Below are 20,934 nucleotides of genomic sequence, written 5' to 3'. Positions count from 1 at the left end.
TGACCATTAGGTCCAGTCGTGGCCGACTCTGGGGTTGTGGCGCTCATCTCGCTTTACTGGCCGAGGGAGCCGGCGTACAGCTTCCGGGTCATGTGGCCAGCATGACTAAGCCACTTCTGGCACACCAGAGCAGCGCACGGAAACGCCGTTTACCTTCCCGCTGGAGCGGTACCTATTTATCTACTTGCACTTTGATGTGCTTTCGAACTGCTAGGTTGGCAGGAGCTGTGACTGAGCAACGGGAGCTCATCCCATTGTGGGGATTCGAACCTCCGACCTTCTGATCGGCAAGTCCTAGGCTCTGTGGTTTAACCCACAGCGCCACCCGCGTCCCTTACTATGGATGATACCGAGAGGGAAAATACGTTATTTATCTAAATTTAGAACCATAGAATTGTAGAGTTAGAAGGGGCCTCAAGGGTGATCAAGTCCAACCCACTGCATTGCATGTATCTCCTCACAGGACTCATTCCACTCTATTGAGAGCACCTCACCCGAAGAAGTTGCCAAAACCTGGAACCAGCTATTTGCTCCCTAACAACAAAGCACTATATTGGTACACATATACTACTCAAGCACATTTACTTGCAGCGTGGGATCAAGATACAATTTTCTCTTGCTTAATATCAATCCTTGTGTGGACTTACTGAATATCAATTTATTTTTAAAAACATGACACACACATAAATACCTATACACCACACCACAGTAAGTTCAAACAGAATGTGTGTATTATTATTATTATTATTATTATTATTATTAATCATCACTTTATGGGCACTTTCCGAACAGGATGTAACCACTGGCTATGCAAATCTGTGCATGCAACTCTCTACAGGCCAGAAAGATATTTTTACAGGACGATGTCCAATCCAATATATATACCATAGGCCTATTCTTGATTAAGACTGCATGTGCTTTTCATAACAAATACATTCCTGTTCTTACATTGAGGGTGGGAGAGTCACACACGTTTTGCTTTTAGTGGTAAAAATCAAATGTATCATCTGCCAGGGAAATAACAACAATAATAATGAATGAAAATGCTGTTTTAAAAAGCAACGATGCTGCAAATGCTAGCAAATTGCAGAAATCGTTGCACTTGGAGAGCTTCTAGCCGCAGAAAAGGGAGAGCAGCAAGCAAGCTAATTCTGCATCTAAACCGCAAGCGATGAACTGCGCCTTGGATAAATCACAAACTTGCTAGATCCTCGACAGAAACAGCCATTTAAAATTAATTTTAGCTCTGAGAGTTGACTCTTGTGTGCCTTCTCATTTCCTAGGCTGACCCCGGTGACCGGACTCGGATATTTAACCTCGGGCCCATAACTTACGCATAGAGGAAACATGTACTGGCAGCAGATTCTTGGATGGCTGCCTTGTAAATACGCCAACTCACGCAGATGCCTCTGAGCACACTAGCAGGTCTTAAGCCGCTCTCTCATACGGCCACCCAACCCTGTGCATGCGTAGCGCCACAAATTAACACACAGCTGAAAGCATAGTGAGGATACAAGGCCCCAGATACATGATCGAATATTGCCAGCCGTAAGAAAACGACACAGAAAGGAGTTTTGCTTAAAAACAAAAGCAAAACAAAAACATCCCCCTTTTTTCTGCACAAATTAGAAGCTGCCTCTTACTGAGTTATCTCCCAAGGACTCAAGCCCCCTCAAAACAATGGAAAGCAAACTTTTTGGCAAGGATGCCACAAGTCAAAGCTAATGCATAAGATGTGCTCCTCTGTTGAGCCTGTGTTATATAGCGGACAGGGGGTTGGACTTGGCCTGGAAGAAACTTCAGCTATTGTAAATGATGGGGCTGTATCTTTTATCACATGTGAAACTTTCCCATATATAGCTGCAGCTGCTGTTAATAATGACTGCTCACTTCACCGGAGCCAATTTAACCCAAGCCTAAAATGGTATTATTTTTCACTTGGGTGTGTAAATAATCATCACTATATGCTGATCATTCAGAGAACTCGGAGGAATTTATTACAGATGGGTGTTTGACAGTTCAGGCTACAGGTTTTATTGCCCATGAAGAGTTCGGAAATGAAGAAGTAGCGTTCTTGGTGCGGCAATTCTCTCCCTGCCAACATAGGAGAGGGACTATGTCTTGATTGAAAGCTCCGTCCCCCCCCCATGTTCTTGACAACCCCCTAAGCCCTTCGAACAATTAAACAATTCCTTTTCACCGTGCATCATCAATCTTGCTAAAAATCTTGCTAAAAAGATTCTATGCTAATTATGTTTCAAACTACATTTTTTTAAAAAAATAAAAATCAGCCAGAGACAGGCTATCAGAAAGAAGGGAGGTGGCATCAGGGTGCTTTTTAAAAAAAAATTGGGTTCTGAGTTGCTCTTTATTAAACAAAGTTCTGTGTTCCCCATTTACTGTACTCGGAAATCTATTTTTAAAAAGGCTGCAATTTCCCCTGATTTTGGCCAAAGTGGATGAAATTTACAGTCACAAGAGTCCCTCCAGAATATATTAAACCTGCTAAGTAGTAGGTATTTCATGCAGGGAATCTTTAAAGTTAAATTCATATTAACAGTCTATAACTTTTTTCATTTTCTGCCAGAATTTGCAGGACTGGCTACTTCCATCTGAGTGAAGTGTGTCAAATTTTAGAATTTATAGCTGCAGAATGATAGCTGCAGTGGGTTTTTGTTTTTTTGCAAGGGCAGAATTTACTGTTCTGGGATGAGTGCTGTAGGAATCATAGAGGAGGCATGAAACAAAGAACATGGATCCTCAGGAAATACTGTGGTGGCAGAAATGTAACCCCTCCCAGAAATGACCCTGTTACCCCAAGGGTTGGGGGTAGGCTTCTAGCTCCCCAGGTTTTCTTGTGCTACAGTGGGGAATCTCCCCATTGATCTCTCCATAGGGGAAGGTATTGATCCATGCACTGAATAACAAAGACAGGCCTTAATCAGTGGTCTTCACATGGACAGTACCACTCCACACTGTGTGTGCATGCTTGCAAAATGTGCCCCCAGAACAGGAAGTGTGAACATCAAAGGATAAATACTAAAACAGAAAAGTGCATAGCTTAATCCTTGGGAAGGTAAAATCAACAGAATTTGTTACCTTTTGCTGAACTGCACAGCCTCTCCATTCTTTGCCCAGCTAATGGTGGGCTTTGGGTTCCCAACCGCCTCGCAGTGAAGAAGCACACTTAGCGTCCCGCTAGCTAAAACGACTGTATGTCCGAGATGGGTGACCACTTCGGAGGCGGAGAGCTGCTGGGCTGCAGATATCTTCTTGAGAATGGCAGGCTTTCTATGAGGCCCCCGCGAGCCATTTGTCAGCTCTGGTGATGAGGACAAGTGGGCTTCAGCCGAAGACGTTCTCAAGGAACTGGTGAACTCGGAAAAATACTTGCTGAATGGGACCTCCACCGAAGCAGAGCTGACCCTGCTCCCTTGCGTTTTGAAAAGGGACTCCTGATGTTCCAAATGGCTTTTGAAAATTTCGTGGGCCAACTGCGCAACCAGCTGCTTGCTATAGACATCCTGAACTTCCTCTGGCTGTTGGGACAAGTTTCTCAGGATGTCGTCCAAACGATCCTGGTTGGCGACCATGGTGAAAGGAAGGGTGTACTCCTGGCCTTGATCTTCCTCGGAAGAGATGTTTCTCTCCGCAGAGTCCTGAGCTTCCCATGGCTCTGGGTGGTCGCGAGGCCAGCCTCTGTACTCCAAAAGCCTGGAGACAATATCGTCGTACCGGCTGCTAGGGTCGGTAAGAAGCCCCCGTTTCTCAGTTTTGCTCCCGTTGAAGAGGATTCCGTTCTGATGCTTCTCCTGGGCGTGCAAAGCTTCGTTCAAGCTGGCCTTCCTCGTGGCTTCTTCTTCTTTCATCATCCCAAGTGACAAGGCGGCCATGCGCTTGTTGTGGCCTCCTATGAGCTTAATCACAAAATGCTCCCGAGCCAGCCCTGCTGTGCAGGTGTAAGTCCCCGTATCGGAGGGCTTCAAGCGATGAATTTTCATATATCCATACGGAGCAATAGTCACGTGAGCCGAACTGATGAGCCGCTTGCCATCTTTCTCCCATGTGATCATCGGCTTCCGGAACCTTCTCACGGGGCACCTGAGGATGACGGAGGTTTTGGGGAGAAGGTAGGCGTACCCGCCAACAACGAAGTGCAGCTTTCGCTGTTTCCTTGTTTGGATGAAGACTTTCTTTTGAGCCATGATCAGAGGGGTTTGCTTGTGAGATGGCCTCTGGTGTCCTGAAATGTAATTAAAAATGTTTGGAAATGGAACCACATCACCTCTCCATTCTCAGCCTAGCAAGTTCGTGTGGAAACTAGAATTGGGTTATCCCCTCTCTCCCATTTTGTTCCAGTTCATCTGTGATATGCTGTGATCAGATTGCGCACTTCCTGTTCTACTTCCACAACATCGGCTGCTGCTGTGGCAGGAGGCAGGGAGGGCCAAAGAGAGCATGACATGATAAAGGTAAAGGTAAAGGTAAAGGTAAAGGTAAAGGACTATTAAGTCCAGTCAAAGGCGACTATGGTGTTGCAGCGCTCATCTCACTTTCAGGCCAAAGGAGCCAGAGTTTGTCCACAAATAGTTTTCCAGGTCGAGTGGCCAGCATGACTAAGCCACTTCCGGTGAAACCAGAGCAGCGCACAGAAACACCATTTACCTTCCAGTCGCAGTGGTACCTATTTATCTACTTGCACTGGTGTGCTTTCGAACTGCTAGGTTGGCAGGAGCTGGGACAGAGCAACAGTAGCTTGAATGACATATCATGGGGTAATACACTATATCAGGCATCCCCAAACTCGGCCCGCCAGCTGTTTTGGGACTACAATTCCCATCATCCCTGACCACCGGTCCTGTTAGCTAGGGATGATGGGAGTTGTAGTCCCAAAACAGCTGGAGGGCCAGGTTTGGGGATGCCTGCACTATATCATGGCACGGGGCACTACACTCTAATCTAGGAGAGAGGAAGGAAAATCACCACGGAGATATCATTTTCAGTAGCACCTCAGTGTTGTCCAGAAATGTCATTTGCACCTCATCAAACAAAATAAACAGATTCTTTTTGGCACTGGCTGTTATTTTAGCTATTATGATTTATAGCAAATAGGTGGGTGGCAGCTGCATCCTCTCCCCCAAACCAGAAAACAGCAATGCAGTTCCCATTGCCGAAGGTCTTTCCGTGAAGAAGCCCATCTAATGAATACAAGGAAGGTGCGAAAGAAAAAGGGGCACTCCCCTTGTTAAATGTTCATCGTTTCAGCCCTGTGAGGCCCCACAGCTGAGAGCAGCAAGGAGGAATCAATGCCGTGGAGTCTCGAGGGTGTAATGTGAAGCAGAACAAATCTAGTTTGAGCGGGTTGAAAACCCCACGGTGGATAATATTAGACTTCATTAGTTATGTGGGTCCCTGCAGTTCAGATCTCTGTGCCAGACAACTGAAAAGAATATGAGGACTGGGTCATGGATTTTGAAAATAATGTTACATTTTGCACTTAGAAATCAAATCCCAATGTAGCATTTATGAATGGCCCATCCATGTATAAATCACAGCTGTTGCAAACTTATACAAACAAGGCCCCCAATTCTTTCCTTCTCACTGTGCCTCTCCATTTTTCAGGCAAAAGTTATGATACATGAGTAGCATAATAATCTTAAATGACATTATACTAAACACATAGGGCGACACCCACCATTTCCTGATTCCCCCCTCCCATATTTTTTTGAGGGGGGCGCACTGAGGGTACAAGGGATGGCTGGAACAGTTCTGCCAATGAGGGACGCTGTTAAACATCACCCATAAACCTCTGGAACGCTGAACCTGATTATTATTGTTTGGAAAGGGACCCCCACCCTTCTATATCTTCTTCATAGAAAACAAACAAGCCCTGGGAATTTCAGGCACAATTGAATACAACTGCAATCGCAACTTTCTTATGAAACTTTTACCATTTTGAAAACATGGAATCCATTTGCCCCAAAGTGATTAGAGGGCATTTTCTTGCTGAATCACACCCCGAGACAGCACAACCAAATATCAGGGATGGTGACAGCTACAGTCCAGCAATAGCCACAATAAGTTCTCTCTCTTTTTTTTGGTCCATAATTCACCCACATCTATATTTGCAGACTCCCAGGGTAGACCATGGACTGTGTCACAAGCCATCTTGCCACTGATTCAAATTTCTGTGTGTGCATCTACTAGTCATTAAGGCCTTTTCTTAACTTGTTGCCTGATTTTTAAGGAACACAGGCAAAGTATTATGGGAAAGTCTTATGAATGGGATCTAGAGGGCAAATAATCCACCGTGCTGATTGAGTTCAGCCCCTGCTGAACTTCCAGGTGCTTTGTAGTAAATTGTTACCGAGTAAAGGGCTATACAAACTCCTGTTTGGTCACAGAGATGCCACAAACCCTCAGAATTCCCACTCGCCCCAGTTGCTTTTCTATACTCACTTGCACAGGTTGCTACTGCACATGGCCTGACCAATGATGAGAATGGCAAGGACGGGCACAGCGATGAATTGATGATGGCAGAAAGCCCGGTGTTTAGCATTTTCCTGCAAATAGCATTTCGCTTCTGGGTTCCCTCACCACAGCTCACAGAACACTAGGCACAAAAAGGAGCTGATTAGGAAGGTCACATGTTAAAAGACAAAGAGGTGCAGAGAAAAGGGCTGGAGGCAGCTGGGTGCATGGACTGTAATCTCTTCCCGTGACCACTATGCTTTAAAATATTAGGGTGCATTACTCTGTACAGACGGGAACTCCCCTTTGCAGATTTTTGTGGACTCGGTAATGCTCATACATGTAAGGTTTTCACAGTATCCACAAAACATCAACCTCATGATAATGGTGTTCTCTGTCTCCACCCACCACTTTAACCCAGATGCACTGTTCATGGTTTTGGTTGTTTGTTTTAATTGGTGAAATATACTCGGATTCGCGTAGTGATTTCATGCTCTTTATTGCAGCTCGTAAACAGTGAATGAATTTCCCCAAAACCTCAGGCTTTATATACATTATTTACACAATGGGTCCCGTGTGATTGGCTGATTCTGCTTCCCTCCTGGAGCCTGATTGGGCTGTTCCTGCAGGACAATCAGTTGTTGCATTCTAGGACCCTACTTGCTTATTGTTCTAGGATCCAAGCTCAGTATATAACAATTGGATTTTCCATGGAAGCCATAAACGCGGGTTAAATGGGGAACTAATATGGGAAGACATTATGTGGCTATTGTTCAAACCAAGCTGCCTTCCTGCAGCCGTCTGAACATGGGAAATCCTACCCATGCCGGCATAAGAAGACAAGATTCCCATTCCTTCGCTTCTCACCATCCTGTCTTCAGGAAAAGTTAGGTACTCCAGTGGGCAGGCTATGGAATACACAGGATCGCTTTGGTGTAACTAATATGCAGGCAACTTAACAGGCCTGCACTCTTGCCAACATCTGCAAAGAACTCCAATGCTGCCTCTTATGTTTTCTGCTCGCGGTGCTGTTCCTGGAAGCGGCTGGTGACTAACATGGTAACAGCGAGTGGGGGGGGGGGGGGGAAGCAGACATGATGCTCACATGGACCCCAGTTCAGATTCAGCCTTGCACAAGGCAGGGTGGGCATGTGGCAAGTAAGGCACGGGTATTAATAATTACCAAAAGCTGTGGCCCCAGATAACCAAGAGCTATTTAAATTGTAAGACAGATGGAAGGGCCCATCTCCATCTCCAGTGAAAGACCTGCATTCTTGAGCAAAGGGGCTGTCCTTCCTTTGGGCCCTGTGCACATGGTTACAGGTGCAGTATTATAAACTCTATGTGCAGATCCAGTAGCAGCTGCGAGTATCTGGGTCCAGGTTTACTCTGCTTGCCCTTGCTGTGTGTGCACCCCATAAATAAATAGCTCTTGTTGAATCAGGGCTATAAAATATAACTTTCTAATACTCGTGCAAGGATGGTTATAGGTGTAGAAAACGGGGTGGGGAGAGACACGCCAAAATGTTCTCTGGTGTAGAAGAAAACAGCCCCCTTTTGAAAAATAATATAAATGCCGTTATGCAGAAAGTTGTGTAGGTTTTTATGTACATTTTGATGAGCAAAATGACTGCCTGAGGAGGGGGGTAGAATGCCTGCTTTAGCCCCATAATGGGTGCATGTCGTAGCAGCAGATTGCATTATACAATCTATTTATTTGGCAGGATAGATCATTATCAATTAGTTAAGCTTCCTCTACAACACACACGCACACAAACACATCCTGGCATGACGGGTTTCTTTCATCGACAAAGCTATTAACTTTCTCATTGAGTGAAAAAGGGGTTGGCAATGGCAAGGAGGAGAACACCTACTTGGTTTTAGGATTAAGCAATATGCTTTTATATATGTTGGAAGCTGCCCAGAGTGGCTGGGGCAACCCAGGCAGTTGGGTGGGGTGCAAATATTATTACTATTATTATTATTATTATTATTATTATTAGGTGCTCCAGACATCCCTTACCTGAAAGCCTCTCTCTCTCTCTGCAATCACTCGATAATGTCAAACCCAAAGTACAGATGTATTTGGTTGTGGATCATTAAACAAGACTAGAGCAGTGCTTTACGCAAATGCTCTCCTACAAAGTGTTTATTGAAGTTGGCAAGGGCCTTTTTGCAGCCTGAGTATTCTATATTGCGAGGCTTGACAGATGGTTCCTTAGAGAGACAATAAGGCTGTGTACACATGTTCATTTCCTCTGCATCTGCTGGTCTAGGAAGCCATGCACTCATGGTATTCGCCACCACCTGTATCTATCCTACATTTTCAAATGAAATACTGCATTTTGATTCATTCCCCTCAAACCAGCTTTGATCAGAATGGAAAAAGGGACTTCTCTGCATTTAAACTGGTAATGTGTACGCAGCCTAAGAAAGGACAAAAAAGTCTTCCTCTGCAATGTTACAGGGAAGGTGCTGGTTAGGCCCTCTCCAAAGTGTGCTCTAAGTTCACACAGCACAACCGTGTGGCCCACAAACCTTTTCTACAATGGATTGCATTCCCTGAAACATGCTCTGAACCCTCCTGCAGCACAGACAGGTGTTCTGCTGCAGACAAGGCAATGCGGAAAGGCAGCTGCAGCAAACTTCATTCCAGTTGTTGCTCTTGTCTCCTCTAGCTGCCCACAGTGCACCTGGTTCCGATGAAAGGCAGACCCCATAATTATAATAATAATTTATTATTTATACCCCGCCTATCTGGCTGGGTTTTCCCAGCCACTCTGGGCAGCTTCCAACAGAACACTAAAATACAATAACCTAGTAAACATTAAAAGCTAAACAAGGCTGCCTTCAGATGTCTTCTAAAAGTTTGGTAGTTGTTTTTCTCTTTGACATCTGGTGGGAGGGCGTTCCACAGGGTGCGTGCCACCACCGAGAAGGCCCTCTGCCTGGTTCCCTGTAACTTGGCTTCTCGCAGGGTAGGGAACCGCCAGAAGGCCCTCAGCGCTGGACCTCAGTGTCTGTGCTGAACGATGGAGGTGGAGACGCTCCTTCAGATATACTGGACCAAGGCTGGTTTTGCATAAGTATAGAGCCAATGAACTAGCAGCCAATGAATCTGTACCACTGTGGAAATAACCTGAGCACCAGGACGAACTATCACTCACTCCCTCGCCTGCCCCCCAAATCACCTAGAATGCACATGGTGAAGTTCTGAATTTACAAGCCATCATCTCCAACTCTTATTATGGAGGTTTTGCAGAGATGTTCCAAATGGAAATGTCAATACAGAGCATCCCTTCAGCAAAGCTTGAGGGTGACACACTGTGGTCTCTACCACCAGCCAGGTGTACTAGGGCTATTAGGAGAATACACCTCACAACTTTCAGGAAGAACATCAAGGCAAAAGGGAGACCTATCTGACCACATCCATTCAGTGAAGGCTGGTCACTGAGGGCAAATGCACTGCCCAACCAACCTCAGCCTGCCTTTGGTCAGCCCCAACCTATCTGCTTTTCTCCTTACAACCTGCCTAGAGGGTGGCACTGCCAGTCAGCTCCCTTCTCCTTAGTTTCAGTGTTGCCCTTGCAGAACTCATCAGGGAAGAGGATGGGGACAAAACTAGATGTCAGAGGCTGGCTAGATGAGGAAGAGTGGAGGCAGCCATCTGCCCAAGAGCCCCTCAGGGAGGACACAGAAAAAGACGACTTTGAACCTGGTGGCCAGTGCACAGTGGCGGGGGTGGGGGTGGAGGCTGGGCACACACAGAATCTTTTTTCTGTGGGTGCCTGGGCCCCCAGGACCCCCTGAAGTTGGTGTCCCTGTGGAGGAGCAAGTGCCATTGTTCAACTATGCAATGCATGAAAACCACTTTTTTATCCATCCTGAATCTTCCAGCATTCTGCTTCATTAGATGCCCACGACTTCCTGTGTTATCCTGCCTAGAGCTGATGGTAATAATAATAATAATAATAATAATAATAATAATAATAATAATAATAATAATATATTTATACCCTGCCCATCTGGCTGGGCTTCCCCAGCCACTCTGGGCGGCTTCCAGCAGAATATTAAAATACATCGAACATTAAAAGCTTCCCCAAACAGGGCTGCCTTCAGATGTCTTCTAAAAGTCTGGTAGTAGTTGTTCTCTTTGACATCTGGTGGGAGGGCGTTCCGCAGGGCAGGTGCCACCACCGAAAAGGCCCTCTGCCTGGTTCCTTGTAACTTGGCTTCTCGCAGTGAGGGAACTGCCAGAAAGCCCTTGGCGCTGGACCTCAGTGTCCGGGCATAACGATGGGGGTGGAGACGCTCCTTCAGATACACTGGTATTCACAGTCTCAAACATCTGGAGGGTAGCACATTGGCTACCCAGTGCTAGAGACACCCAAGGCTGTGGTTTGTTTGTTTTTGTTTTCTACTGCTACCTCATACCTGCGTCCAGTCTGAAAGAAGCCACTCAGGGGGGCAGTCCTCATTTTGGCAGGCTTGTTGGGAGGCGGGCCTCAAAGTGGAGCAGAATGTTTCTGGAAGCTCCAGGAAACTCCCATCGGCCATGCGCTGCTTGCAGAGCACTTCCCGCTTCTCATGGCCACCCCCGCACGTCTGTGAACACTGGAGGACAACAGAAGCGGCAGAGGCCTCAGAGCTTGCTGACATTTGCAGCAACTGCCATGCGTCAGGTCGCCTGAATTGCAACTGAAGTGAATGGGAGCGACCTGACGGCATGTGAGATGGCAGCCATTACATACAGCCTACTTGTGAGAAGAGGGTAAGTTAAACAAACAGCAGAAGCGGAGCTGTCCTTTGGCGGTCTCTTTGCTCAGAAAACCCTCTGTTCAACACCAGGCCCAACCTAACTCCACAGTCTAATCCACCACCCCCACCAAATTTTAATTCATGGGAAAGCTACACCCTGGGTCTTCGATCCGCAGCTCCCTAAATAATTGGTTTGCAAGGTTAATATAATAAACTACTAAACCACATAGTCCTTTATTTTTATGACTCTTGGTGACTGCTGTGCGCACGGCTTCCAAAAATAAAAGGGGAGGGTTATTGGAGTCAATGTAAGTATGTTAGATTAATTTCTAATGAACCACATCTCTCCCCCCCCCCTTTAAGATAAATCTTCTCCTGCATACATTCATGCAGGCCAGGAACTAGATTATAAACTTTTATAGAGATTCACTTGACCCAATGAGGCCAGTGAGGCCCTGCTTCTAGCATTACTTTTTATGCTGGGGCTGATGGGAGTTGTAGTCCAAAATCCAAGGTACCATGTTAGGTTCCCAAAAGTAAGTTGAAACTGGTTCCATACTCTCCTGGTATGTCCCACAGAGGACCTTACGGTCTTCAAACAAAAACATCTTGGAGGTCCCGGGCCACAGAGAGGTTAGGCTGGCCTCAACCAGAGCCAGGGCTTTTTTGGTTGTGGCTCTGATCTGGTGGAACGCTCTGTCACTAGAGACTAGGGCCCTGTGGGACTTGACAGAGCTGTTCCACCAGGGGGGCACAGCCTGACCCCCTTCTTTGGCAATCTAGCCCAATGGTTGCCATTAATCTGATTTGAACTGATTTTGTAATGGAATGATTTTAGAATGTTGTATCATTTTACTGTTGTTAGCTGCTCCGAGCCCGGCTTCAGCTGGGGAGGGCGGGATATAAATATATATATATATATATTAATTATTCTATTTGCACCTGTCAGTTGGCTAGTACCAATTAGTGACTTGTATGTTGATCCTCAGGAAGACTTATCACATTCATATTTCCTCTGATAAAAAACTTCCTACAATCTTGGTTTTGATTGTTATTATCCCTTTTGGTTCCCAATTAAAGAGCGTGAGATCAAGCGAGTGAGAGAACTACTCAATGGAGTCAGTTCACATATTCAATTGCGAGGTTAGCAAGCAGTGAGAAATAAAAGGGGTGCCTAAGCCTGTACTTGTGAACCAGCTCTATGTCCCACATATGACAATGCACATAATGAAGGCAATGAAAACAGGCATGGAGGAGGAGTCGCTTTGTGTGCTTGTCCCTACAGTCCCTTTGACATTATAGCTAAACCATTTACAAAATGTCTGATGAGGCCTGACATGATATGGGAGATAGACCTACCCACAACAAAGGGCTCTTTCTGATGCTTTAGGATGCTACAGTCTCCCATAAAGGTGTTTTAACGCACAGGTGTGTGTGTGCATAGGTACTTCGCTATCCAATCTACCAGACAAAACACACATGCAACACGCAAACAGGTTCTGCTTTGTGAAACACAAAAGGAGCTTTCAAATTATTAGGGGCTAGTTTTTAGAATTATTCGCTGAGTAGTACCTAGAGCAGTAAACAAAGGGAGGCACACCGATGAGATTTCTTTTCTTTCTTTGCCCTTGCATTATTATGAATTGCAGCTGCATTATTTATATTGTTGTTGCTATTATTAATGTATCTTTGACACATTTATTTATCCCCTTTTTCTGCTCCCCTGTACTGTTTGTATCTGTAGCATATGTATTAACTAGAATTACCGGGTGAGTGCATCAGTATGTTTGGGTGTGTGACGAGGGGTAACGGGAGGGAGAAATGAAGGAGGGGGCTGTTGACTGCAGGATAATTTTGTGAAAAAGAAAACCTCAACAAACTACAGCGGAACCTTGGTTCCCAAATGTAATCCGTTCCTGGAGTCCGTTCGACTCCTGAAACGGTTCAGGAACCAGGGCACGGCTTCCAATTGGCAGCCAATCAGAAGCCGCGCTGGACGCTCGGCTTTCAAAGAGCGTTCAAAAACCGGAACAATCATTTCCAGTTTTCGATCATTCAGGAGCCGGAACGTTTGGCTCCCAAGGCGTTCAGGAGCCGAGGTTCCACTGTATTTGCAACAGCAAAAGGTAAACAAACACCCAACAGCTTTACAACTTTAAACTTTTGTAAGTAAAGCGACTAAAAAACAATGACAGTGACAACATATTGTATACAGCAAGGCGAGAGCCTCGCTACTGAAATGCTTGATTATGTGGACTGTCATTCACAGAGCACCAATTCACCGGTTGTCTGAAATGTGCCGAAATTAACAGCAATTATAACTCCCTTCTATGGGCAAGTTAATATCTGGCAAGCAGTTATTTTCTACATTCACTCTTGGAATTGTTCACTTGCATTGTTACGCAGTGAGACCAAACAGATGCAGAAGGAAAAAGGAATCATGCTTTCCAAAACTTAAATGGTTGCTGTTGGATCCTAAAGCATTCTAATTTGCTGCATTCAGAAGGTTCCCCCCCCCCCCGCTTTCTTCCAAAAATACTGGGAGAAACAGTTTTGAAGGGGCAGGAGAGGGGAAAGAAGCCTTTAAAAATGTTCTGGGACATGTCAGCCCAAGGAACTTTAATAGATATTCTGAAAAGTGAGCCACGGTTTGTTCTATTAAAAGTCCCTTCCCTTCAGCAATAAAGCGAAGATAGAAAAAGATTTATTGATGCAACCCTTCGCAGCCACTTTCTGCAAAAGAGATGTTTACCGGGGCTTATAAAAATGAATTCTGATACCATTTTCTTTGGGGTGGGAGGCGAGGAGAGGAGATAACCCCTCAAAACAGGGTAAACACCCTCGCAGCTTTATCCCAAATATGGAACATTTAAAAAATAAAGACTTGAATTTCTAAGGATGTATTTTTAATCACTCAAAATGTTAAACATGCTGATGGTTATCTCAGGAGTTCTTCTGCCAAGAACATTAAAGCTTTATTAAATAAATAAATAAAATCTAATTTGGACCATCCTTCCTTATGAGAACTCAAAGCCACAGCGGAGAAGAGTGGTAACGCTTGTAGCTAAAATATTGTATTCATGTAAAAAACGGCAGTAGATACAATGAACTTCCCAGAGCGAGGTTTACCCCATGTCAGTGGGGCAGCCAGTGGCATAGCGTGGGTTGTCAGCACCCGGGGCAAGGCAGGTAATTTGCGCCCCCTAACCCGTGGATTTGCGCCCCCTAACCTGTGGATTTGCACCCCCTAACCCTAACCCCCAGATGTTGCGCCCGGTGCGGCCGGCCCCCCCTGCACCCCCCATGCTACGCCACTGGGGGCAGCCAAAGAGGGTGTCTATGGGGGCAGTGGGCTTGCCTCAAAATCAAAGCAGACATGAGAGACTTGTGTTGATCAGGGGTCAGCAACCTTTTTCAGCCGTGGGCCAGTCCACCATCCCTCAGACCATGTGGGGTGGGGCAGACTATATTTTGGAAAAAAAAAATGAATGAATTCCTATGCCCCACAAATAACCCAGAGATGCATTTTAAATAAAAGCATACATTCTACTCATGTAAAAACTGTTAGAATTCCTGCTCCATGATTGCAGTCATGGGACTGTTGTCTTTCACATGACAGTTTATATTTTGACTCCACAAAGTGGGAAGTGACGGAGACAGGATTTTTGTGTTATTGTGTTCAGTGAAGTGGGACTATTGTCCTGTTTTTTTTCTCTTTGCTGTCTGGCGCTAGACAGAGAGGGAGCCATGTTGCAGTGCTCCGTGTGTGTTTATATGTAAATAAAGTAGATTAGCCCAAATGATGAGTTGCTGAGGTCTGTCACGCATGATGCACAAACTCTGTGGATCGCTAAGTGTGTCGGTGTCAGTTCGCATCGGCCACTGTGATGTTCGGGCTGAAGAAAGCTTTTGAAGCTCCCGAATGAAAGACCAGGAGGGAGCGAACATGCCAGTTGGGCATGTGTCTCTGCCAGGGTCCTACTTGAGTGTAGGCCGAGCTCCTGACAAAAACACCAGGCAGGCCCCACAAATAACCCAGAGATGAATTTTAAATAAAAGGAGACATTCTATTCATGTAAAAACACGCTGATTCCTGGACCATCCATGAGCTGGATTGAGAAGGCGATTGGGCCACATCTGGCCCACGGGCCTTAGTTTGCCTACCCCTGGTGTTGATCTTTGATGGGGTTCAGAATTTGGAGGAAACTTCATGCCTTGGTTCACTGAATGAAAGACATTACTTACCTGTTGCCACTCCGAGAGGTACCAGGACGGGGGGCAGTCAAAACGATTGCAGGCTTGCACCTGGATGGGCTGGGGCTTGTGGCACAGCCCGTCTGCCAAGATCACCGTCTCGTTGGTTTCTCGCGAGAGGAGGTGAGAGCAGAAGACGTCTCGGGTCTGCAGTCCTACGCCACAGGTGAGGCTACAGGAGCTCCACTGCCCCGTCTCCCACCTGAGGGGGAAAAGCCGAGAAGAGGAAACCACTGCATCAAAACCAGTTTCCCAAACCTCCTACCAATCTGCCTGCCTTTTCTTTTCGCTCTGCGTGAGAAACTTTGGAATGGATCCTGCCTAATGCTACAATCCTATACACCAGGAGTGGGGCATCTTTATAAGAGGCTGCGTTCCCTTCTGGGCACCTCTGTCCCCCGTGGGCAAGGCCAGAGGCAAAAAAGAAATGGTCACAACTCTTACCTAGATCTAGTCATGCAGAAGTTTTTACACAAACCCAGGATGACCGTTTACAGAGGCAAACACAAAAAGGAGTCTACTAGTTATTTGAGGAAGGTGGTACATGTACAGCTCCCCAGGGGATGGTATTACTGTGCCATTGGACTGGGAGTCTTCATAAGAGAGATGCTCCAGAGGAAGAACTGTGAGGGGAGAGAGACTTTCTGTTTATCATTGGCTCCCATTACGTTTCCGAGCACAATTCAAAGTGTTGGTGCTGACCTTCAAAGCCCTAAACGGCCTCAGTCTAATATACCTGAAGGAACGTCTCCACCCCCATCTTTCAGCCCGGACACTGAGGTCCAGCGCAGAGTGCCTTCTGGCGGTTCCCTCCCTGCAAGAAGTGAGGTTACAGGGAACCAGGCAGAGGGCCTTCTCGGTGGTGGCACCCGCCCTCTGGAACGCCCTCCCACCAGATGTCAAAGAGAACAACTACTACCAGACTTTTAGAAGACATCTGAAGGCAGCCCTGTACAGGGAAGTTTTTAATGTCTGATGTTTTAATGTATTTTTAATCTTTTGTTGGAAGTTGCTCAGAGTGGCTGGGGAAACCCAGCCAGATGGGCAGGGTATAAATAAATAAATAAATTATGTATTTATTTATCATCATCATCATCATCAGCCAATGGCTTTGCCACCTGCTTTGCCCCACCCTCCAGCCCTAGGAGCCTCTCCCAGAACATGACATTGAGAACAGCAGAAGTAGCTGGGAAGAGAGAAGAGGAGCTCAGGGATATATATATTTAAAATACTTTTATAAGTTATGTGTCCTTGTTTTTCAAGTTGATCCTTTTACATGACTTTGTGGTGCTTTATACATTGTGACTGGCCACCATTTTTATTGTAGTAATTCTTTATTGTATTTGTTAAGTGTAAACTGTTTAATTACTATTTGCTGATATTTAATTTCACTGTTTACCATTACGTTCTAACGGCTTATTGAAAATTGCTTTATTTGATATAAGTTGTTTATTTTAAAGTTATTGTGGCTTTTTTTGTAATTGGATCAGATTGTTATTAACGTGTGTGACCTTGGCTGTCTATTTTGTTGTTTCTTTGCCTTGTGAATAATAAGATAGAAAGGCAGTATGCAAATTAAAAGTGAAATGAAAACGAAATGTTCCAGTACAGATGTAGCGTATTTGCTGGATGCAGATTGCAACCAGAATACAACTCAGGCACGGAGCAGGATACATCCTCCATTGTACTGTGTTTGCATTCTGAATGTTGCTGGCCAGGATTTGAGGTTTAAATTTGAAACGGTTAACCTTGCAATGTGTTGCTGATGGCAAAAAATTATGGTGTGCATATCCATAGGTAAAGGTAAAGGGACCCCTGACGATTAGGTCCAGTCATGGCCGACTGTGGGGTTGTGGTGATCATCTCGCTTTATTGGCCGAGGGAGCCGGCTTACAGCTTCCGGGTCATGTGGCCAGCATGACTAAGCCGCTTCTGGTGAACCAGAGCAGCACACGGAAACGCCGTTTACCTTCCTGCCGGAGCGGTACCTGTTTATCTACTTGCACTTTGACGTGCTTTCGAACTGCTAGGTTGGCAGGAGCAGGGACTGGGCAACGGGAGCTCACTCCGTCGCGGGGATTTGAACCGCCGACCTTCTGATCGGCAAGTCCCTAGGCTCTGTGGTTTAACCCACAGAGCCACCCGTGTGCATATACATACATGGGCACAATTGCACAATGAATACCCGTATCACAATGCCATTTTTTTTTAACCTATTGATTGTTCTTGGCCTAGCATTGTCAATCTGGGGTGCTATAACTATTCCATTTCTCGATGAGAGATTGGCAGATTACAGCTGCTTTTTTGTGAGAGAACACAACTAAACCGGACCATGTTGGCCTCAACCTTAAGCTGCCTATTCCTTAAATTATTGTGACTGAGAGAAATATTGGAACATAGGAAACATAATGCTCGTGAACCTCCCTTTCCCAGTTATTCCTGCCCTGCCCCGCTACCCTGATATGATGTTCTGCACCCTCATGATGGTCTATTTTCTTTTCTTCACTTCACACTGTCGTGTCATATTGGCACCACTTTCCCTGTACTTCACACTGTTGGGTTGGGTTCTTTTTTTGTGCCTCTTCAGAAAAAGAAGGTGTGAGAGCAGCTCACCTTGAACCAGGGAGAAAAAGAGAACCAGCCAAGGCTTTCGTTCAGTCAGAACTCAGTTCCGGCACCTCTCAGGTGGGCGCCATTGCCATTACAGTGGATGCTCGGGTTGCGAACGTGGTCTGTGCGGGATGCACGTTCGCAACCTGCAGCATTCACAACCCGCGTCTGTGCATGAGCAGGTTGCGATTCGGCACTTCTGCACATGCACAAAGCGTGATCTAGCGCTTCTGCGCATGCACGACAGCCGAAACCTGGAAGTAACCCGTTCTGGTACTTCCGGGTTTCGGCAGCCCGCAACCTGAAAAAAACGCAACCTGAAGCAGCTGTAACCCGAGGTATGACTGTATATGAGGACAAGGGAGGCGTTCAGGGTGAGTTCCGGCACCTTTTTTTTCTAGAAAAATAGCACTGGACCCAGCACATGTCAGGGTATCCTGGAGACGCAGCCCACCGGCTCTCTCCCAGAATCTTATTTACTGACCTTAATAAGGCTATTTGAAGGCCAAGGGACTTATGAGCATTGCCTAAGTTATGATAAACGAGGGGGCTGCTATCACCGCTTTTCTGTGGGACAGCAATGGCACCTGGCTGCCGTTTAATCTAATTCAGAGCAAGTCTCCTTGATACACGAACCTTGGATTACAGGTCCCACGAAGTTGTCAGTCGGAATTAATAATGACATATCGGCTACCCTCTGTGCTTGGCACACCTTAGAGGTATTCAGAGTACTTGGTGGTAAAAAACAAAACAAGACCCAAAACCCAAAATAAAATCCTGCCTTTTGTCTCTTCTTTGGAGGTCTATTTCAATGCAGAGCTTATTGCAACACTTGCCAAAGTTTATTCTTCTGGAGTGGGAGGTTTTCCAGTTACCTCCAGCAGCTCATTGTTTATCCGTGGAATAAATGCTCAGCATTCATGTTGGCAATGAGCAGCCTAGCAGGCCATAAGAAGGAATGCATCCTTTATTTGGCTTCTTTAATAATAATAATAAAGGTTCGCAAGTTTTTTTTTAAAAAAATCCTATTTTTTATCTTTGGATGAAAATAAATCCTGTAGCCTTTTAAAATGTTGTTTTTTTCTAAGTAGAGCTGAAATCGAAGAAAGAAAGGGGGACTTTTAAACAGTTTCCTGATTTAGTGAAGTAGTAGGCATGACTGTAAGGCATCGTAACCAGTTTCCCCTCTGTTTCCATCATAAACATGGACATGAATGAGGATTTAGGAGCGAATATTTGAACAAAAATTGTGTTTGACTGAAACTGAAGTCCAAGGGAGGACCCACAAAATTGTGGGTTTTTTGCACAGTAAGCTCCAGTCTTCTGAATGGTCGCAGGCATATAAGTTTGGTTCTGCAAGCCTAGCATGTTTCAGAACCAAGTGTGCAAGAGAGATTATCTGATGCAAAGTGACTGGAGAAGGAGGAAGCAGATGATCAGGTGGTATGACTCTACCTTTAGTAAGTGGTCGTAGTTAAAACTTTGCAAAAGCATAGGGAACTCTAGCTCTTCTCTAGATGAAAGACCAACTTAAAATTCTTGGCTCTGACCTCTGTTTCCAAATTGTCAATTTATAAACCCACAACGAACGGCTGCTGGATTGCAGTCTGCAGCAGCCTCTTTGCTACCCAAAGAAGCACCAGGAACAGCAGCAGCAGCAGATTGGTGGTTCTTTGCCATTGTTTCCTATGGAAATTTGGCATGCAGATAAATCAAACCTGCAGGAGGAGCTGGCTAGAAGCCCGCTCATTTACCCCCCAAGGGCAACTGTTGAAAGCATTAAGCACATCTCCAGACCTGCCACATAACTGCTGGAATGCGATTATGTCTTTTAACCACAAGCAGCTATCTAAAAGGGTTTCAGCTTCTACAAGCGTGCAAAAGGCCAGGAGCAGAAGGCTCCTCGCTTATGCACAGTCTTTAGATGGTTGAAAAACAGAAATGTGCTCAATCTTCTGTTCCAAGAGGAGAGGAAAGCAGAGGGGCAAACTCTCTTCTCTGCCATAAGGTCAAGTGAAACTCATGGTGTGAAGCGATGTTTATCATGGGACTGCAAGTTCCTTCTCCTAATTCTAAATCACATGTAGAAGAAGAGAAACTTGCCACATGACAGAGTGCTGTCATACAGAATGTTTCTCTAGCCCTTATGGGGAAAAGCCAGATAACTAGACACTGGAATTCTGTTTAAAGCAGCAGTCAAATGTCATCCAAGCTGCCGTGCTGGTTCTGTCCTGAGCATCTCTACAGGGATTGCTTGTATCCTGCATTTGGCTCCTTCCTATAGAATTGTAGCTATGACACAAAGACCCAAGGTATCTTGAATACTCATTGCTATGGGTCAGCTCTGGGCTGAAGGCAGCAGCCTGGAGAGAATCTGGAGTTTAGGACAGGGAATCAGGACCAGATAACAATCAGACAGAGCAGTCGGGAAAAGGCACACCAGAAAGGCCTGACTGGAGAACAACCCAGGAGCCAGGATGAGAAGAGGAGCAGAAACACTAGACCAGGCATAGGCAGACTTGGCCCTCCAGATGTTTTGGAACTACTATTCCCATCTTCCCTGACCACTGGTCCTGTTAATTAGGGATCATGGGAGTTATAGGCCAAAAACATCTGGAGGGCCGAGTTTGCCTATGCCTGCACTAGGCATAAGTAAAGCTCAAATAGACCTAGTTGCTCAAGCAAAGCAAGCCATCTCATCTTCCTTCCTATCCAGAATGAGCCAGCGGCCTGCCTCAGTGGGTGGAAGCAGTCTAGATCCAGAAGGTTCTTCCCCGAGAACTGGTGCAGATTTCATGGCCAGACAGAGATTGTCACGGCCTGGTTCATGGGCAAACAAAG

The 20,934-nt window shown here is 45.7% G+C and overlaps 1 protein-coding gene across 3 annotated transcripts in view; it reads right to left on the bottom strand.

Moving 5' to 3' along the window:
• ADAMTSL1 (ADAMTS like 1) overlaps positions 1-20,934 on the bottom strand; it is a 473,481-nt gene that overhangs the window by 48,944 nt on the left and 403,603 nt on the right. For 2 of the 3 annotated variants that reach the window (XM_083419278.1, XM_083419279.1), the window contains 4 exons: positions 15,475-15,685; positions 10,906-11,085; positions 6,460-6,613; positions 3,100-4,243 (listed from right to left, as the gene is read on the bottom strand). In XM_083419278.1, the coding sequence (XP_083275404.1) occupies positions 3,100-4,243; positions 6,460-6,613; positions 10,906-11,085; positions 15,475-15,685 (1,689 nt within the window). The remainder of the gene's footprint in view (positions 1-3,099; positions 4,244-6,459; positions 6,614-10,905; positions 11,086-15,474; positions 15,686-20,934) is intronic. The other variant, XM_083419280.1, reaches the window with a different exon arrangement.

Source organism: Podarcis tiliguerta, assembly GCF_965153285.1.
Source record: "Podarcis tiliguerta genome assembly, chromosome: 17".
In the NCBI taxonomy this organism is placed as follows: domain Eukaryota; kingdom Metazoa; phylum Chordata; class Lepidosauria; order Squamata; family Lacertidae; genus Podarcis; species Podarcis tiliguerta.
Note: the sequence above shows the minus strand (reverse complement) of the source record. Positions and strands in the feature narration are given on the sequence as shown.